This window comes from Rhinatrema bivittatum, chromosome 7 (assembly GCF_901001135.1).
Source record: "Rhinatrema bivittatum chromosome 7, aRhiBiv1.1, whole genome shotgun sequence".
NCBI classification, from domain to species: Eukaryota; Metazoa; Chordata; class Amphibia; order Gymnophiona; family Rhinatrematidae; genus Rhinatrema; species Rhinatrema bivittatum.
Genome location: NC_042621.1, coordinates 217723144 through 217741258, shown reverse-complemented (window position 1 = coordinate 217741258; position 18115 = coordinate 217723144). Strand labels below are relative to the sequence as shown.

The following is an 18115-nucleotide window of genomic DNA, read 5'->3' as shown; positions in this document are numbered from 1 at the left end:
ATCCGTATGTACGCCAGTGATGTGGAGAACTTGCGTGCTCAAAGCAGGGTGTCAATCACCGCCTTAGAGTATCCGCTCTTCATGCAATTCCTCTCAAGGGCCAGACCATAAGAGAATAGAGTCTGATCTTCGTGGAGGATCAGACCCTGCAGGAGAAAGTCCCTGTGTGGAGGTAGTCACAGAGGGTTCCCCGCAAGAAGTCTTCGCATGTCTGCGTACCCTGGTCGTTTTGGCCAATCCGGGACCACAATTAGTACTAGTTCCCTGTGGTGTTCTATCTTGTGGATGACCTGCCCAATAGTGGCCATGGGGGAAAAGCGTACAGAAGGTCTTCCTGTGGCCAGGTCTGGACGAGGCCGTCGATTCGCCGGGATTGCTGTTCTCGTCTGCAGCTGAAGAACTTGGGAACTTGGGCATTGGACCAGGTTGCCAGTAGGTCCATGGCTGGGAGTCCCCAGCTGTTTACTATCAGTTGGAAGGCTGTGGTCGATAGCGTCCATTCCCCTGGGTCTAGGCTCTCTCTGCTGAGGTAGTCCGCAGAGACGTCTTTTCCCGCGATGTGGGTTGCCGAAATCCCTTGCAGGTTTAGTTCCGCCCAGGCCATGGGGGGGGGTCTATCTCCAGGGACACCTGCTGGCTTCTGGTTCCTCCCTGGCGGTTGATGTAGGCAACTGTTGGACAACGCGACATGACTGACTGACTCACCCCAGAGTCTGTGACTGAATCGTAGGCAGGCTAGTCTTGACTGCTCGAGCTTCCTGGCGGATTGTGTTCCATCCCACCTCTTCCTTGTTCCATCAGTTCCTGACAGTGGGCTCCCCCCCTTTCCAGGCTCGCATCCGTGATTAGCAAGATCCAGTTCAGTGGGGATAGGTTTACTCCATTGCTCAGGTGATCTTCCTGTAGCCACCATTGATATGACTTCGAAACTCTGCTGGGAGCTGGAGGTGGATAGAGTAGTTCTGGGACGTTGGGCTCCATTGTGACAGCAGGGAGCGCTGTAGTGGGCCATGTGGGCCCTTGCCCATGGAACGAATTCCAGGGTCGATGTCATGAGGCCGAGGGCTTGGAGGTAGTCCCATACCTTGGGGCAAGCGTAGGTCAACAGTTTTCGCAGTTGCCCCATCAGTTTTTCTCCTTGGAGGGGGAAGGAAGACCTTGTCTTGTCTGGTGTCGAACCGGACTCCCAGGTACTCTAGTGATTGGGAGGACTGCAGGCAGCTCTTGGCTGTGTTGACGACCAACCCGAGTTCCTGCAGTAGATTGACTCTGGTGGTGGCCTGGTGACTCTCCTCTGGAGATTTTGCCCTGATCAGCTAATCGTCCAGGTAAGGATGTACCAGGATTCCTTCTTTCCTCAGTGTTGCAGCCACTACCATGTTTTTGGTGAAGGTTCACTGGGCGGTAGTTAGCCCAAAGGGTAGGGCCCAGAACTGGTATTGGTGGTCCAGAATCATGAAGCGTAGAAAGCACTGATGGTCCCGAAGGACCGGAATGTGTGATAGGCTTCAGATAGGTCCAAAGAGGTCAAGAATTCTCCCGGCTGTACTGCCCTTATGACTGAACATAGGGTTTCCATGCGGACGTGTGGTACCCTCAGGTAACGATTGACTTGAGGTCCAGGATGGGCCGGAAAGTTCCTTCCTTCTTGGGGATGATGAAGTAGTGACCAGTATTTTGTTGGTGCATGGGCACTGGGGTTATCGCCTTTAGGCTGAGTAGTCTTGCCAGAGTGGTTTCCACTGCCGTCCTCTTGGAGTGGGAGTGGCATGGTGATGTCAAGACTGGAGGGTTGCTGTGGAATTCCAAAGAGTATCCCCCTCGAATGATGGTTAGGACCCACTTGTCCAATATTATCTCGACCCATCTTTGGTAGAAGAGGGTAAGTCTGTCCCCTATATCTTCTTCCTGTGGATGGGTCTGCTGAGCCTGTTCCCCTCTTGGTGTGTCTGTTCTGAAATGACTGAGCCCTTCCTGATGGGCGAGATGCTTGGTGGTGTGTGTTCTTGTACGGATTAAAGCGCTGAGCTCCGCTGCCCTTGGTTCTTCGGGGGTGGGAGGGGAGGAGCACCGACTTCTTTGGTTCCTGTCCTCCAGTAGACGAGGTACTAGAGATTTGCCCCATTTGTTGGCTAGCTTCTCCAATTCGCTTCCGAACAAGAGAGAGCGTTTAAAGGGCATTCTCGTGAGGTTCGCTTTGGCTGCCACTGCTGAGGCGACGTCCCTGGCTGAGGTGTGCACTAGGTCTGAGGTCACATCCGTGAGGAAGGATACCACAGGTTCTATCGTCTCGCCGGGCATGGTTGAGTCTCTGGAGAGGAGCAAGCAGGAACGTGCCACCAAGGCGCAGCAGGAAGCAATCTGCAAAGTCATTGCTGCTACAAAGGACTGTTTAAGGATGGATTCCAGTCATCTGTCCTGGGCATCCTTTAGTGCCGCTCCTCCCTCGACGGGAATAGTTGTGCGCTTAGAGATTGCACAGACCATAGCGTCCACTTTAGGGAACTGTAGGAGTTCCTTAGCTGTGAGTTCCAGGGGATATAGGGCTTCTAGGGCCCGCCCCCTTTTGAAGCTGGCTTCTGGGGAATTCCATTCCAGGTCAATCAGATGCTGGACGGCTTGCAACATTGGAAAACAATATGAGGCCTGACGGAGGGACACCAAGATGGGGGTTCATATTTGGTTACGCAGTGGGGTCCGTGCCTGGGATGCCCAGCGTTTTCAGGGTCTAAGACATGAGGGCTGGTAATGAGTCTTTGTGAAAGAACCGCAGCATGGTTCAGCACTGCTCCATCCCTTTGGGGGGGGGGGGGGGGGGGGGGGGGGGAGAGAATTTCCCTTTCCTCTAGGGCAGAGCTTTCCAAACTTTTCATGTTGGTGACACACTTTTTAGACAAACATAATTTCACGACACGGTAATTCAGTCTACTAGTAAACCAGAGGTTAAAGGTTAAACGAACGAAACATATTTCGACAATTTATGTATGTTTCCTTAAATATATACATAAATAAAATGTTTCGCGACACAACCTATCTCATGAAAACCTTAAATTTATATTAAAAATATATATTCCAAAATTCATGTTATTGTTATAATTTATGAGAAACAATAATAAAACAAATTGTCTGTCCCCCACACACTCATCTCTCTCCTCCCCCCAGCACATGTCTGGCCCCCACACACTCATATCTCTCCCCCTCAAGCACATGTCTGTCCCCCCAGCACGTTTGCCCCCCACTCACTCATCTCTCTCCCCCCAGCACATGTCTGGCCCCCACACTCATGTACCTCGTCTTTTTGATTGTTGCCAGTTAAGTGCTTCACTCCCTTCCATGATCACCAGACACTGCTGCTTGCAGTCAGTACTCCTCATGGCCAGGCCTCATCGGCAGCAGCAGCCAATGCAAGGATGGCTGGGCTCGTTCCACCCACCAAGCCCCCCAAAAAAACGCGATTGACAGCAAAAATCACCCAATAATAAGCAACCCATAAACTGAAAAAAAAAAAAAGTGAATCTCTAGGGAAAAAAAAGCCCAAACTCGCATCAGAGTTGACCGGGCTTGCGCGACACACCTGCACACTGCAGGCGACACACTAACGTGTCCTGACACACAGTTTGGAAAGCTCTGCTCTAGGGAGTCCAACTCATCCAAGGTGCCTGTATCCCTATTAGGGGGGGGTTCGTCTCGATGGGCCTGAGAGGTGCTTGGAAAGTCTTTTGCTTCTGGTAGAGGCCAGGACTGAGTGAGCCTGGACAAAGGTTTGTAGTCCTTTGAAGAATTCCACCCAGGAAAAGGTCCCTGGATCCTTGTTGATCCCAGGCGGGGTTATAGTGGAGAGCCCCGAGATGCCTTCCTGTGGAGGCGCTGAGCTGGAAATAGAGGTCCAGGGTACAATCCTCAGTGGATCCGGATCCCTCTCCTGACTGTAGGGGACCTTGCTTTAGTTCCCCCAGGGCCTCTTCGCACTGCTGGCATAGACAGGAGTCCAGTTCAGTTTGCGCGGCTCTTAGGTGGCAGGTAGGGCAGAGGGCTTGTCCATTGGCCTTCTTGGCCGGTGGTGCCATGGATTGTGCGCGTGGGAGGCTTCACTCAGTTGTGCATGTAATTATGCGCGCAGAAGCTTAGTTGTGCGCACAGTAAGCGCAGAGTTGTGCGCGCGAAATACGAAGTTTGTGCGCCCGGTTGCGATGTGCACACCGCTGTGCGCACGGAACTGTTTTGTAGCTCCCGGTCTATTTATGCGCGCCACTGTATGCACGGCTTGGTTGTGTGGACAGGACGGCGATCGAGAGGGGGGGGGGGGGGGGGGGGGGGGGAAGTGGCAGACGACCCCGCTGCCAAGATGGTGACACACACCCCCCCGGAGGGTCTCCACGCATGTGGACCCTCGCACAGAATCGGGGCCTAGTTCAGGACAGAGCTGCTCAACCCAATTTTAAACCTCTTCGGGAGGAAACATTTGTGCGGCTATTCGAGCCTTTGAGACTTAAAAGGTTTCTACCTTACCTGGTCTCAGCGCTTCCCAGTCGCGTGCCGGGTGGTCTCCAGCTGCAGGGGGGGGGGGGGGGGGGGGGGGGGGGGGGAGGAGGAAGAGGGAATTACCTTCACCGCCGCACTCGATTCGGCATCTGCTGCCTCTCAGCCACCCTGAGGGCTAAGTCCATGCCGGGAGCCAGCTACCAGACCGAGGCTTGCCTCTGAGGGATCTCGGAAATCACCTCATGAATTCTCGACTGAGGGCGGGACCCTTAGGTATCACCACAGGAGTGCAGGGCTCATCTTCTCAAGGTAAAATTTTCTAATTGCTAACACTATTCTAGGGTAGGATAGTGTCCGCATCTGCTTAGGAGACTGAGAAATACTGGGGAGCTAAAAGCTACCAGCATGGGTATATGTAGAGTGACATCAGCTTTGAAATCTGACTCTGTCTCCCATCTGCTATCAGGAGAGAAATGTGAAAAGATAGGTAGACATTATATGAGTACAATTTTATTATTGTGATTTGACTTATTTTGGTTATGGAATTTTGTATGGAAATTGTGCGTCATCATGATCTTATAGATCGGCATAGACATTTTTGTTAACCGTCTTGATGTCTTTTTTGAGGAAAGTCGGTATATAAAAACATGTAAGTAAACAAATAAATAAAGGAGAGCACTATACCCATTGGTCCCGAGTCCATCTGGCTACACGCTAGGAAAAGTAGGATTAAATGGTCAGTTTTCACAGTGGAAAAAAGGTAAACAGTGGAGTGCCTCAGGGATCTGTACTTGGACCTGTACTTTAATATATTTATAAATGATCTAGAAAGGGGTACAACAAGTGAGGTGACCAAATTTGTGGATACAAAATTATGCAGAGTAGTTAAATCTCAAGTGGCTTGTGATGAATTGCAGGACCTTGTGAGACTGGAAGATTGGGCTTCCAGATGGCAGAAGAAGTTTAACATGGACAAGTGCAAAGTGATGCATATAGGGAAAAATAACCCTTGCTGTAGTTATACAATTTTAGGTTCTATCTTAGGAGTTACCACTCAGGAAAGAGATCTAAGCATCATAGTGGATAATACATTGAAATTGTCAGCCCAGTGTGCTGTGGTGATTAAAAAAGCAAACAATGTTAAGAATTAGGAAGGGAATGGAAAATAAAATGGAGGAGGTTGTAATGCCTCTGCATCACTCCATGGTGAAACAGCACCTTGAATATTGTGTGCAAATCTGGTCACCGCATCTCAAAAAGGATATAGCTGCACTGGAGAAAATGCAAAGAAGATTGACCAAATGATATGGGGCACGAAACAGCTGCCCTATGAGAAAAGGTTAAAGATGTTAGGGCTGTTCAGCTAGGAGAAGAGATGACTATGGGGGGGATATGATAGAAGTCTATAAAATCATGAAAGGAGTTGAAGTTAAAGGAAAATTAGTTTCTTACCTGATAATTTTCGTTCCTGTAGTACCAAGGATCAGTCCAGGACACCTGGGTTGTGACTCCGCACCAGTAGATGGAGACAGACTAAAACTTGTGGGCGGAGCCATATATGCCCCTGTGCCAGTCACAGCCCCTCAGTCTTACGGAATGTCAAAGTAGAACACAACCAGAGAAGTAAACCAAACTAGATACCGCTAACTAACGGGGAAAGAAACACCCCTTCTGGAAACGGACTCTCCAACCGAGAGAGCGAACAAGCGGAACAGAGCAAATCAAAAACACAGAGCGGACTCTCCATTACTTCAGCGCAGCACTGCGGGCGGGATCCTGGACTGATCCTTGGTACTACAGGAACGAAAATTATCAGGTAAGAAACTAATTTTCCTTTCCCTGTACGTACCAGGATCAGTCCAGGACACCTGGGATGTACCAGAGCAACCTACTGAGGGTGGGAAGCAGAGAGTCCCGCTCGGAGTACCCTCTCTCCAAAACCCCCAGAATCGGTAGCCCGGACATCCAGCCGGTAATGCCGGATAAAAGTATGCAACGACTTCCAGGTGGCCGCCCTACAAATCTCTTGAGGCGACACCTGAGAAGCTTCCGCCCAAGACGCTGCTTGAGAACGAGTCGAGTGAGCTCGCAGCCCCACGGGAAGAGGTTTGCCCCGGATCAAGTAAGCCGAACCAATGGCCTCCTTGAGCCAACGAGCAATCGTTGTGCGGGACGCTGTAGCTCCTTTCTTTGGTCCAGAGAACAGTACAAACAGATGATCTGTGACCCGAAACGGATTAGTGACCTCCAGATATCGGAGAAGGGATCTCCGCACGTCAAGCTTCCGTAACTCCCTCTCTTCAGTAGCAGAGGAGTCTCCGCACGCAAAAGCGGGCAACTCCACCGATTGATTAACGTGAAAAGACGAGACCACTTTCGGTAGAAAGGAAGGGACCGTCCGTAAGGAAACCCCCGATTCAGAGATACGCAAGAAAGGTTCCCTACAGGACAGGGCCTGTAACTCGGAAACACGCCGTGCCGAGGCAATCGCCACTAAGAATGCCGTTTTTAAAGTGAGATCCTTAAGAGTCGCGCGTTTCAAGGGCTCAAACGGCGCCATGCATAGAGCGGAGAGAACCCAATTGAGGTTCCAAGCCGGACAAGGCAGACGTAACGGGGGGCGAAGGTGTTTAGCACCCCGAAGGAAACGAGCAATATCCGGGTGAATCGCCAGAGACTTACCTCGCAAACACCCCAGCGCCGCCACTTGGACCCGTAAGTAACTGCACGCCAGACCTTTGGCCAGACCCGCCTGGAGGAACGCCAGAACCTCAGCGACGGAAGCCGAAGTGGGGTCCACCCCGCGCTGCACGCACCAGTCCTCAAAGACAACCCAGACACGGACGTAAGCCAAAGACGTCGACTGCTTCCTGGAACGCAGTAGCGTGGCCACCACCGCATCTGAATAACCTTTTCTCTTCAGTCGATTCCTCTCAAAAGCCATGCCGCGAGACAGAAGTGATCCGCATCCTCCAAACAGACGGGGCCCTGATGGAGTAGGGCCGCCATTCCCTGGAACCGAAGGGGTGCCGCCACTGCCAGTTGTACGAGGTCTGCGAACCACGGCCGGCGAGGCCACTCCGGTGCCACCAAGATCACGTTGGCCGGATGCAACTCTATGCGCCGTAGAATCTTGCCGATCATCGGCCATGGGGGAAACACGTAGAGCAGCACATCCGTCGGCCAGGGAAGCACCAGCGCATCGACGCCCTCTGCCCCCCGCTCTCGACGTCGACTGTAAAATCGCGGGGCCTTCGCGTTGTGCCACGTGGCCATCAGATCCATGTGGGGCACTCCCCACATTTCGCAAATGAGAAGAAACGCTTCGTCCCCCAGCTCCCACTCTCCGGGATCTAGACGATGACGGCTGAGATAGTCCGCCTGCACGTTGTCGACTCCCGCAATGTGAGACGCTGCGAGGTTGCTGAGATGTAGCTCCGACCAGGCCATCAAGCGCTGAGCTTCCTCCGCCACCTGGGGGCTCCGGGTCCCCCCCTGCCGGTTGATGTATGCCACGGTGGTCGCATTGTCCGACAACACTCGGACCGCCTTTCCTCTCAGCAATGGTAGAAAAGCCTGCAGGGCCAGACGGACCGCTCTGGTCTCTAGGCGATTGATAGACCACTGGGCTTGCGACACCGACCATAGGCCTTGAACTGAGCTCCCTAGGCAGACCGCTCCCCAACCGGAGAGGCTGGCATCTGTGGTCACCACTGTCCAACTGGGCACCAGGAGGGAGACTCCGGCGGAAAGGTGACTGGGGTCCAGCCACCAACGCAGGCTGGATCTCGCGTGTCCCGCTAGAGGAAGTGGTAGGTGGAAATCCTCCGAGACCGGCTTCCAGCGGGAAAGCAAGGATGACTGTAAGGGTCGCAGATGAGCGAACGCCCATGGCACCAGCGCCAGCGTGGAAGCCATAGACCCTAGGACCGTAAGGTAGTCGCAGACTCGTGGTTGGCGGAGAGACAACAAGCGTTGTACCTGAGTTTGCAATTTGACCATCCGTTCGAGGGAAAGAAACACCTTGCCCTGCTTTGTGTCGAAAAGAGCTCCCAGATATTCCAGGGTCTGCGTTGGTGTCAGATGACTCTTGCTGAAGTTGACCACCCATCCCAGGGACTGCAACAGATGGAGGACCCTGGCCACCGCCATCCGACACTGATCCTCGGATTTCGCCCGAATCAACCAGTCGTCCAGGTACGGATGGACATGGAGACCTTCTCGGCGCAGTTGAGCCGCCACCACGACCATCACCTTCGTGAAAATACGAGGGGCCGTTGCGAGCCCAAAGGGGAGCGCCCGAAACTGGTAATGCCGACCCAGAATGCAGAATCTGAGGAAGCGTTGGAATGACGGCTGGATACCTATGTGAAGATACGCTTCCGTGAGGTCCAGGGAGGCCAGGAACTCGCCTGGCCGGACCGCGGCGATGACGGACCGGATGGTCTCCATTTTGAAGCGAGGAACGCGTAGGCATCGGTTCACCCCTTTGAGATCCAGAATTGGTCGGGACGTGCCGTCCTTCTTTGGAACGATGAAGTAAATGGAGTAACGGCCCTTTCCTTGTTGGCTGACAGGAACGGGGGAGATGGCTCCCAAGTCCTCTAAGCGGCGGATGGTGGCTAGCACCGCCACTTTCTTCTCGGGAGCCTTGCAGGGTGACACAAGGAACTTGTCCACTGGAATGCGAGCAAAATCTAACGCGTAGCCGTGACTTATCACGGTGAGGACCCACTGGTCCGACGTTATCCCGGCCCATCTCTCGTAGAACGACAGCAACCGCGCCCCGACGTTGGGAACAGCGTGCCGAGGCTGCTGCGGGAGAAGGGCCGACCCTCTTTCATTGTGAAGACTTGGGCGCCGTGATGGCCAGGGCACCCCCTGGCCTACCAAAACGCCTCCCACGAAAGGACTGCTGCTGCTGCTGCTGCCACTGTGGGGTACGGGAGGAGGAAGACCTGAACGAGTGCCCCGACGACCTTTGAGGCCGCGCCCTCCTGGGCCCACGAAAGCGGGACCTGGCTGAAAAGGAAGGCCGCGACCTGGATCTATCTTCGGGCAACCTGAGAGCCCTATTTTCCCCCAGGGAAGCCATCAAGTCATCTAATTCCTTGCCGAACAGCAATTTACCCTTGAATGGCAGCGCCCCGAGGTGAGCCTTTGAAGAGCCATCCGCCGCCCAGTTGCGTAGCCACAGGAGGCGGCGAGCCGAGACCGACGCCACCATGGATCTAGACGAAGTGCGCAGTAGATCGTGGAGTGCATCTGCGCCATATGCTATTACCGCTTCCAACTTATCCGCTTGCGCTGCCTCGTCTGCCGAAAGGTCCGCATTGGCTTGAAGGACCTGAGCCCAGCGTAAGCCCGCTCTCAAAGCGAAATTCGTACACATGGCGGCCCGAATTCCTAGCGCTGAAACCTCAAAAATCTTCTTGAGCTGTACTTCCAGCTTCCTGTCCTGAAGGTCCCGAAGGGCTGTAGCACCCGTAACCGGGATAGTAGATCTTTTCGTTACCGCCGAAACCGCCGAATCCACCTTGGGAAACTTGAGAAGGTCCAGCGCATCCTCCGGAAGCGGGTAAAGTTTGTCCATGGCCTTGCTGACCTTCAACCCTAACTCCGGGGTGTCCCATTCCCGGAACATGATGTCTGTTGAGGAAAAATGGAACGGAAAAGCAACTGCTGGACCCGTGAGGCCTAACAGGACCGGATCCATGTTCGCTTCCTGACGAACCACCGCCGGAGGGGGGTTTATTCCCAGTTCCTGGATAATCGCTGGAATTAGAGGTGGCAATTCATCCCTACGGAAGAGCCTGACCACTTTGGGATCGTCTCCTTCCACAGCCTGTGAGCCTTTGGCTACGCCGGACGTAGCGGAGCCGTCCGCCCCTACATCGTCGGGCCCCTTCTGGATCTCTTCAGGGGAATCAGCGTCCTCCTCGGGGGAGGAATCGGTGTCGGCCTCCTGTGGGACGCCACGTGGAGGCCGCTTCCCCCGCGAGGTGCCCTGGGGCCCCTCCGCGACCCCCGAAGGCTTCCGGGACCTCTTCAGCGGTGGAGCTCTGCGAGTCTCACTCCGGCCGCGCTTGCTTTTTTTGTATTTTAGGACCTTGCGCAACAAAAGCGCAAGGTCCTCCGAAAAAGAGCCCGAATCCGATGAAAAATCATCGGGACTCCCCGGGGACCCTGTGTCCCCCGAGGGACCCCTTCCGACCGCGATTCGCTGCGGGGAAAGCGCGGGAGGCAAGGCCGAAGGCCCTTCCGATTCCCGCGCCATTTCGCGGCCCGTGGCCAAAATGGCCGCCACTCCCGCGCTGATCGGGAAAAGCTCTTGGGGCTTTTCTACGGCGCCCCCCCCGCGCGGAGGCGATCGCGCGGGCCGAGAACGAGCCCCCCGAGGCGCCCCCGACGACCCCCTCTCCGCCCGGGATGCAGGCCGCGCAGAGACTTTCGCGCGAAAGACGCGCGCGCGCCGAGCCACAGGCCCGGCAGACCGAGCCGCGAGGCATGCCGGCGAAGAGGCGCGAAGACGGAGCAGCAGGAGCGACGAAAACTGAAGAAAAAAATTCGAACGGCCTCCCCCCGTCGGCGGCGCCCCCCCCTGCGAGCGGCGCTGCGAAGCAAGAGAGAGCCGGCAGAAAATAAAACGAAACCTTTTTTTTTTTTTTTTTTTTAACAAAAAAACCTGTCGCTGTCCACGGTCCTGGAGCCCTAATCCAGCAGGGGTGAGTGAACCGGGCTCCCCGGTGTCACCCCTGACGCTGCTACTAGGCCAGCTGGGTCCTCGACCCTAGCAGCGGCCTCAACCAGGGGGGGGTGGTCCCCTCAGAACCTCACAACCCCCCTGGGAGGCAGGGCGAAAGGGACCTAAGGGACAATTTGGAAAATTACCCAAACAGAAAAACAACGTAGCCTAACTGGCCTAAAGGAATCAAAAAGAACCGACCCTGACGGAGTACCAGAACCAGGGCAGGCAGGGCTGTGACCGGACCTGCACCATCTACTGGAGACAGAGTAAGACTGAGGGGCTGTGACTGGCACAGGGGCATATATGGCTCCGCCCACAAGTTTTAGTCTGTCTCCATCTACTGGTGCGGAGTCACAACCCAGGTGTCCTGGACTGATCCTGGTACGTACAGGGAATGTAAATCTGTTATTTACTCTCAGATAATAGAAGGAACAGGAGGCACTCCATGAAGTTAGCAAGTAGCTCATTTAAAATAAATCGAAGAAAATTCTCTCTCACTCAGCACATAGTTTAACTCTGGAATTCACTGCCAGGAGGAGATGTGGTTTCAGCAGTTAGTGTTACTGGGTTTAAACAGGATGCTGGGCTTGATGGACCCAGTATGGTATTTATGCTCTTATGTTATATCCTGAAAACCTGACCTGTTTATGGCACTCGAGGACTGGAGTTTGCCATCACTGCCCTAGAGTATTCTGAAGGAGTACAGCGGAGTAAGCAATGAGGGATTCAAAAGGAGAGAGAGTTTCTTCTCTCCCCTGCGTAATAGCTGCAGGAAGGTCATAAACAGTGTTGGGTCTGTGTTATGTCCTGAGAATAGCCACTTGCCAAAAAGAAGGGGCTTATAAGCTGTTTTTCCTCTATTTTGGCAAAAGCCAAAGGGAAGAAATTGCTAAAAAAAAAAAAAAACTGTCTATCCCTTGGCTGTACATCTTAAGTCACCATGTAAGAGTTTCCCCATTTCATTTTTTGGGATGATAGCTCTTCCCTTTAGAATTTTTGTCTAGTGTAGGAAGATGGTTTGACCCATTTGCTAAAGCACCCCCATAGGAAGTTGACATAATTGATTGTTCTTACAATGAGCAGAGATACTTTGCTGCCAACACTAATTTCCAGAGCACTCAATCAGGCAAGAAAGTTTCCTATTTTCCCTGCAGAACAGCTTCAAGAGAGATTAAGGTAGTGTTGAACCTGTGGTGCATTTTGAGAGTAGCCACTTGCTTTAAGTAGTGCACAAGGTCTCCCTGTTTTTTTATATATACAACAGCTGAAGAGAACAAATTACTTCAACTGTCTGTCCTTTGGTTTTGTTTAAATCCTAAATCTAGGATTAGTGAAGATGTTATTTTTCTATGTCTTGGTGATAGCTTTTGCCCTTAGGAACTGTTCCCTGCAAGAACAGAATACTGTTTTAGAGTTCAAGGAAGCTTTGTGTTCATGTGAGTTGCTAGTCGTCCACTAGAAGAAACCAGTCAGTAGCCCACTGAAAGTTGCTGAACAAAAAGGAGCTCTCATCCTGATTTCTTTAGACACACTAAGTGCCATCTAGGCACTGTTACAGAGAGGAAGGAAAGCATGCCCAATCAGTATAGCACAAGAGGAAGGAAAGATTTTTATCCAACATGCAGGCCGATTCAATGAACTCCACGAGAGAGCCGGCGCTCTGAGGCTAGCGCCCGCTCTCCCGACACGCGCCCAGGCACCTCACCTGGGCACACGATTCTTTATTTAAATTAGGGCCCGTGCTAATAAGGAGGCGCTAAGGACACTAGCGCGTCCCTAGCACCTCCTTATTAGTGGAAGCGGCGGCTGTCAGCGGGTCTGACAACCGGCAGTTGTCAAACCCGCTGACAGCCACGGGTTCTGAAAACGGACGCCAGCAAAATTGAGCGTCCGTTTTCCAACCCACGGGCTGGCGGACAGCTTTTTTTTTTTTTTTTGGACTTTCGACTTAATCGCCATGATATTAAGTTGGGGGGTGTAAAGAAAAGCAGTGTTTTTTTGCTTTTCTGTACACCTTTCCTGGTGTTGTCCCTGATTAACGCACGCCTGCCTTTGGGCAGGCGTTAATTTCTGAGTGTAAAATGTGCTCAGCCGCACATTTTACTTTCAATATCCCACAGGTATAACCAATAGGCTCATCAACATGCATTCACATGAGATGAGCGCTATTAGTTTTTGGGGGGGGGGCGTGCTTTTTCCAATTTTTCACCAATTGGAGATCCGGCCAAGTGAAAATATCTTCACCTGGCCGAATCTCCAATTGGTGCACGGACTTTTCTCGGAACTTTACCAGCAAAAATTGCACTGGAAAGCTCACAACAAAAGATAAGTGGACTATAGGATAGCCTCAGATAAGGGGCATCTCATAAATTATCTCCAATGTTACCAATGATTAGAAAAGATTTCTGCAGCTGAAAGCTCTTTATTAAGCCTGTAGTCTGTTTCCCCCAAGGCACGGCATATGAGGTCACAGAGAAACATCATAGATTTTTTACCCACTATATATATTGTGTATGTTCAACATTATCCTGATTATTACGGATTCTTTTTCATTGGCCGTAATGGTGGAGGCAGACTTGGACATTGTTGCTGTCACGGAGACATGGTTCACGGATTGTTATGACTGGGATATGGTCACACACACTATAACATGCTTGTTAAGAAATGACAGAAAGGACAAAAAAAGGGGGAGAAACAGCATGTTATGTCAAAAATAATATCCAAGCAACTGAACTGCAAGGAAAGTGGGGTAGAGAAGAGGCATTATGGGCCGTCCTAAAAAAAGATGACGGTACATCCATTTATACTGTAGTGGTGTACAGGCCTCAGACTCAAACAAAGAACTAGACAAAGATCTGATCAAAGACATTATAAAGGTGGGAAAGAAGGGAGAAGTGTTGATTGTTGGTGACTTTAATCTGCCGGACGTGGACTGGAGAATCCCTTCTGCAGAATATAACAGAAGTAGAGAGATAGTGGATGCACTGCAAGGGGCTCTGTTCAAACAAATGGTAATGGAATCCACAAGGGAGGGAGTTATACTTAACCTAGTGCTCACTAATGGGGCTAATGTCTCTAATGTCCGGGTGGGTGCCCATCTCAGCACCAGTAATCAAACAGCAGGGTTTGATATTGCAAATAGGATCTGAAGAAGTGTCAAATACCTGAGTTTTGAACTTCAAAAAAAACAGACTTTGTAGAAATGGTGAAATATCTGGAAGCAGAACTTGAAGACTGGGAGAAAACAGAGAGGTCAAACAATAGTGGGCCAAACTAAAAGGAGCAATTACAAAAGCAACAAATCTGTATCGGGCCGATACAGTAAAAATCGCGGGCCCGTGGTAAAAAGAGGCGCTAGGGACACTAGTGCGTCCCTAGCACCTCTTTTTGGACAGGAGTGGCGGCTGTCAGCGAGTTTGACAGCCGATGCTAGTTCTCAAGCCCACCGACAGCCACGGGTTCGGAAACCAGACGCCAGCAAAATTGAGCATCCGGTTTTCAAGCCATGATATTAAGTCGGAGGGTGCACAGAAAAGCAGTTTTTACTGCTTTTCTGTGCACTTCCCTGGCGCCAACAGAAATTAACGCCTACCTTTCTTAATTTCTTAAAGTAAAATGTGCGGCTTGGCGGCACATTTTACTTACTGTATCGCGCGGAAATGACTAAAAGGGACAGCAACATGCATTTGCATGTTGCGAGCACTATTAGTCTCGGGGGGGGGGGGTTGGACGCGCATTCAACGCGCTATTACCCCTTACTGATTAAGAGGTAAAGCTAGCGCGTCGAAAATGCACGTCCAAATGCCAGTTAACAGTGTACTGTATCGGCCTGTATGTTAGAAAAGTAAACAAAAGTAAGAGAAATAAGAATCCAATCTGGTTCAGAAAGGAGGTGGTTGATGTAATAAAAGCAAAAAAAAAAAAAAAAACAGCTTTTAAGAAATATAAAAAATCCCAAAAAGTGGAACACAGGGAGGATTCTCTGGCGAAACTGAGGGAGATGAAAAAAGGAATCAAGAAATCAAAACGTCAGGCAAAGGAAAGGACTGCCAAGGAGATAAAGCGAGGTGACAAAACATTTTTCAGATATATCAGAGAAAGGTATATAGTGGTATAGTGAAATTGAAAGGGGATAAGAATCAATAGGTGGAGAGAGATGATGAATTAGCAGAAATATTAAACAAATACTTCAGTTCAATAGTCAAAGACGACCCTGGAGAAGGACCATCACTTGTTATCAAGACTGTAGAAGGGGGTGGAGTCGATGAAACTCCATTTTCGGAAGATAATGTATTGAAAGAGCTAAGAAAAAACTTAAAGTGGACAAAGCCATGGAGCCTGATGAGGTTCACCCCAGAATACTGAAGGAACTCAGATGTGCTGGCAGGTCCACTGTATGACCTGTTCAATAGACCTTTGGAAAAGGGTGTAATGCCTAGTGACTGGAGAAGAGCGGTGGTGGTCCCTCTTCACAAGAGTGGGAGCAGAGAAGAGGCTGGAAACTACAGGCCAGTTAGCATCACCTCGGTGGTGAGAAAATTAATGGAGACTCTGCTGAAGGAAAGGATAGTGAACTATCTACAATCTGGTGGGTTGCTCGATCAGAAGCAGCATGGATTCACCAGGGGAAGGTCCTGTCAGATGAATCTAATTGATTTCTTTGATTGGATGACTAGAGAACTGGATCAGGGAAGAGTGCTGAATGTAATTTACTTGGATTTTAGTAAAGCTTTTTATACGGTCCCACACAGAAAACTCATCAACAAAATGAGAAGCTTGGGAGTCAGCTCCAAGGTGTTGGCATAGATTACAAACTGGTTAACGGATAGAAGACAACAGATGATGGTAAACAACCTACTCTGAAGAGAAAATGGTGTTAAGTGAAGGGCCACAGGGATCAGGGTTGGGATCGGTTCTGTTCAACATCTTCATAGCGACATTGTGGAAGGGATAGAAGGTAAAGTTTGTCTATTTGCGGATGATACTAAGATCTGCAACAGAGTGGACACGCCGGAAGGAGTACAGAGAATGAGACAGGATTTAAGGAAGCTGGAAGAGTGGTTAAAGATATGGCAGCTGGGATTCAATGCCAAGAAATGCAGAGTCATGCATCTGGGATATGGTAAAGCGTTGGGGGGTGAAGGGCTGATGTGCACGGAGCAGGAGAGACACCTTGGGATGACAGTGTCTAAGGACCTGAAGACAAAGCAGTGTGACACAGCAATAGCCAAAGCCAGAAGAATCCTAGGCTGCAAAGAGAGGGGATATCTAATAAGAAAAGGGAAGTGATAATCCCCTTGTACAGGTCCTTGTTCAGTTCCGGAGACCGTATCTCAAAGGAGACAGAGACAGGATGGATGTGGTCCAGAGAAGGGCAACCAAAATGGTGGGTGGTCTCCATCGAATGACTTATGAGGAGAGGCTGAAGAACTTGAATATGTATACCTTGGAGGAGAGGAGGAACAGAGGTGATATGATACAGACCTTCAGATACTTAAAGGTTTTAATGATCCATGGTCATCAACAAACCTTTTCCATCGGAAACAATTTAGTAGAACTAGGGATCACGATTTGAAACTCCAGGAAGGTCTTAGAACCAATGTCAGGAAATATTTCTTCACTGAGAGGGTAATGGATACTTAGAATGCCCTTCCAGAGGAAGTGCTGAAGACTAGAACTGTGAATGATTTCAAAGGGGCAAGGGATAAACACTATGGATCCCTAAAATGCTAGAGGATGGAAACAAATAAAAACGCTTAACCAGCACAGAGCAGCAGTGACCGACTGCCTTGGGAAGCTTGCTGGGCAGACTAGATGGACCATTTTGGTTTTTTTCTGCCGTCATTACTATATTATGTTACTATGTTTGCCATTTGTTGCCTCAGGGGATAGGGAAATACTTACAGTACCTGAACGTAATTTGCTTTGAAGTGCTGAAAAGCGGAATATAAAATAAATAAAGCTTTCCCTCGTTCGGAACGGAGTCGATAATAAAACAAAAGTATCAGATCTCAACCCACAGCATGTCCCTCGATGTTGTAAGGACACAGGAATAGCGCTAAAAAAAGTAAATAAGATCATAAGGAAGCACATCGGGAACTATTATTCACCATGGACCAGATACATAATTTTTCCTATAGGCATAAAATGCGAAAACCCTTTAGTATATCCGGCTACTGCTCCCAATTCCACAAAACCAAAATTACTAAACGAGTAATCTCAGCTGCCTTACAGCCCTTCCCCCCCTCCGGCCAGCAGCTGTCTCCTAACACCATGCGCGCAGGGCAGGAACAGCCGATGAAAAGCACTCAATTATCCCCCAACAGCATGAAAGAGAGGACCCTTCTTCACCCAGAGCCTCTCCCCCACCCCGAGAACGTAACCATAAGCACACAACATACCATAAGCCGGCATCAATGCGCAACTTGCTCCCAACTACCGCGGCCGTCGCTTTTCAAATTCGGCCAATCCCGTCTGGTATAGAGCACAGCACCATGGGAGAACGAAGAGTCTGCTGGGAACGTTGGGAGGAGTGCGCGCTCAGGGGCGGGGCCTAATGAGTCAAGGGGCGGAGAGAAAGAAGAGACGCGAGAGCTGTAAGAGGGGGGCCGTTTCTACTGGGAGGTGGAAGAAAGAAAAAACAAGGGGGAGACGCAGCAGGCGGGTGGAACAAGCAGGATGTGGGGCTGCGGGATCGCTGTTCGCGTCGCTGCTTTTATCGGCTTGTACCATGACCAGTCTCGATTCTTTCACATTATAACACTGATAAGGGTTTTAAAACACTTTGTAAATGTAAATTTCCGTTTCCCTTTTAGAGCTAAAGGTGACCAGTCCTAGAAGAAGTTTACATACAATTGACGTGTTAGCAACGAAAAGAGTAAATTA

The 18115-nt window shown here is 50.7% G+C and overlaps 1 protein-coding gene across 1 annotated transcript in view; it reads right to left on the bottom strand.

Annotated features, from left to right (window-relative positions):
- Nucleotides 1-17902, bottom strand: part of KIF20B (kinesin family member 20B) — a 401219-nt gene extending 383317 nt beyond the window's left edge. The window contains exon 1 of the mRNA XM_029610715.1: nt 17632-17902. Within this exon, the coding sequence (XP_029466575.1) occupies nt 17632-17644 (13 nt within the window). The 5' untranslated portion in view covers nt 17645-17902. The remainder of the gene's footprint in view (nt 1-17631) is intronic.
- Between the last annotated feature and the right edge of the window lie 213 nt (nt 17903-18115).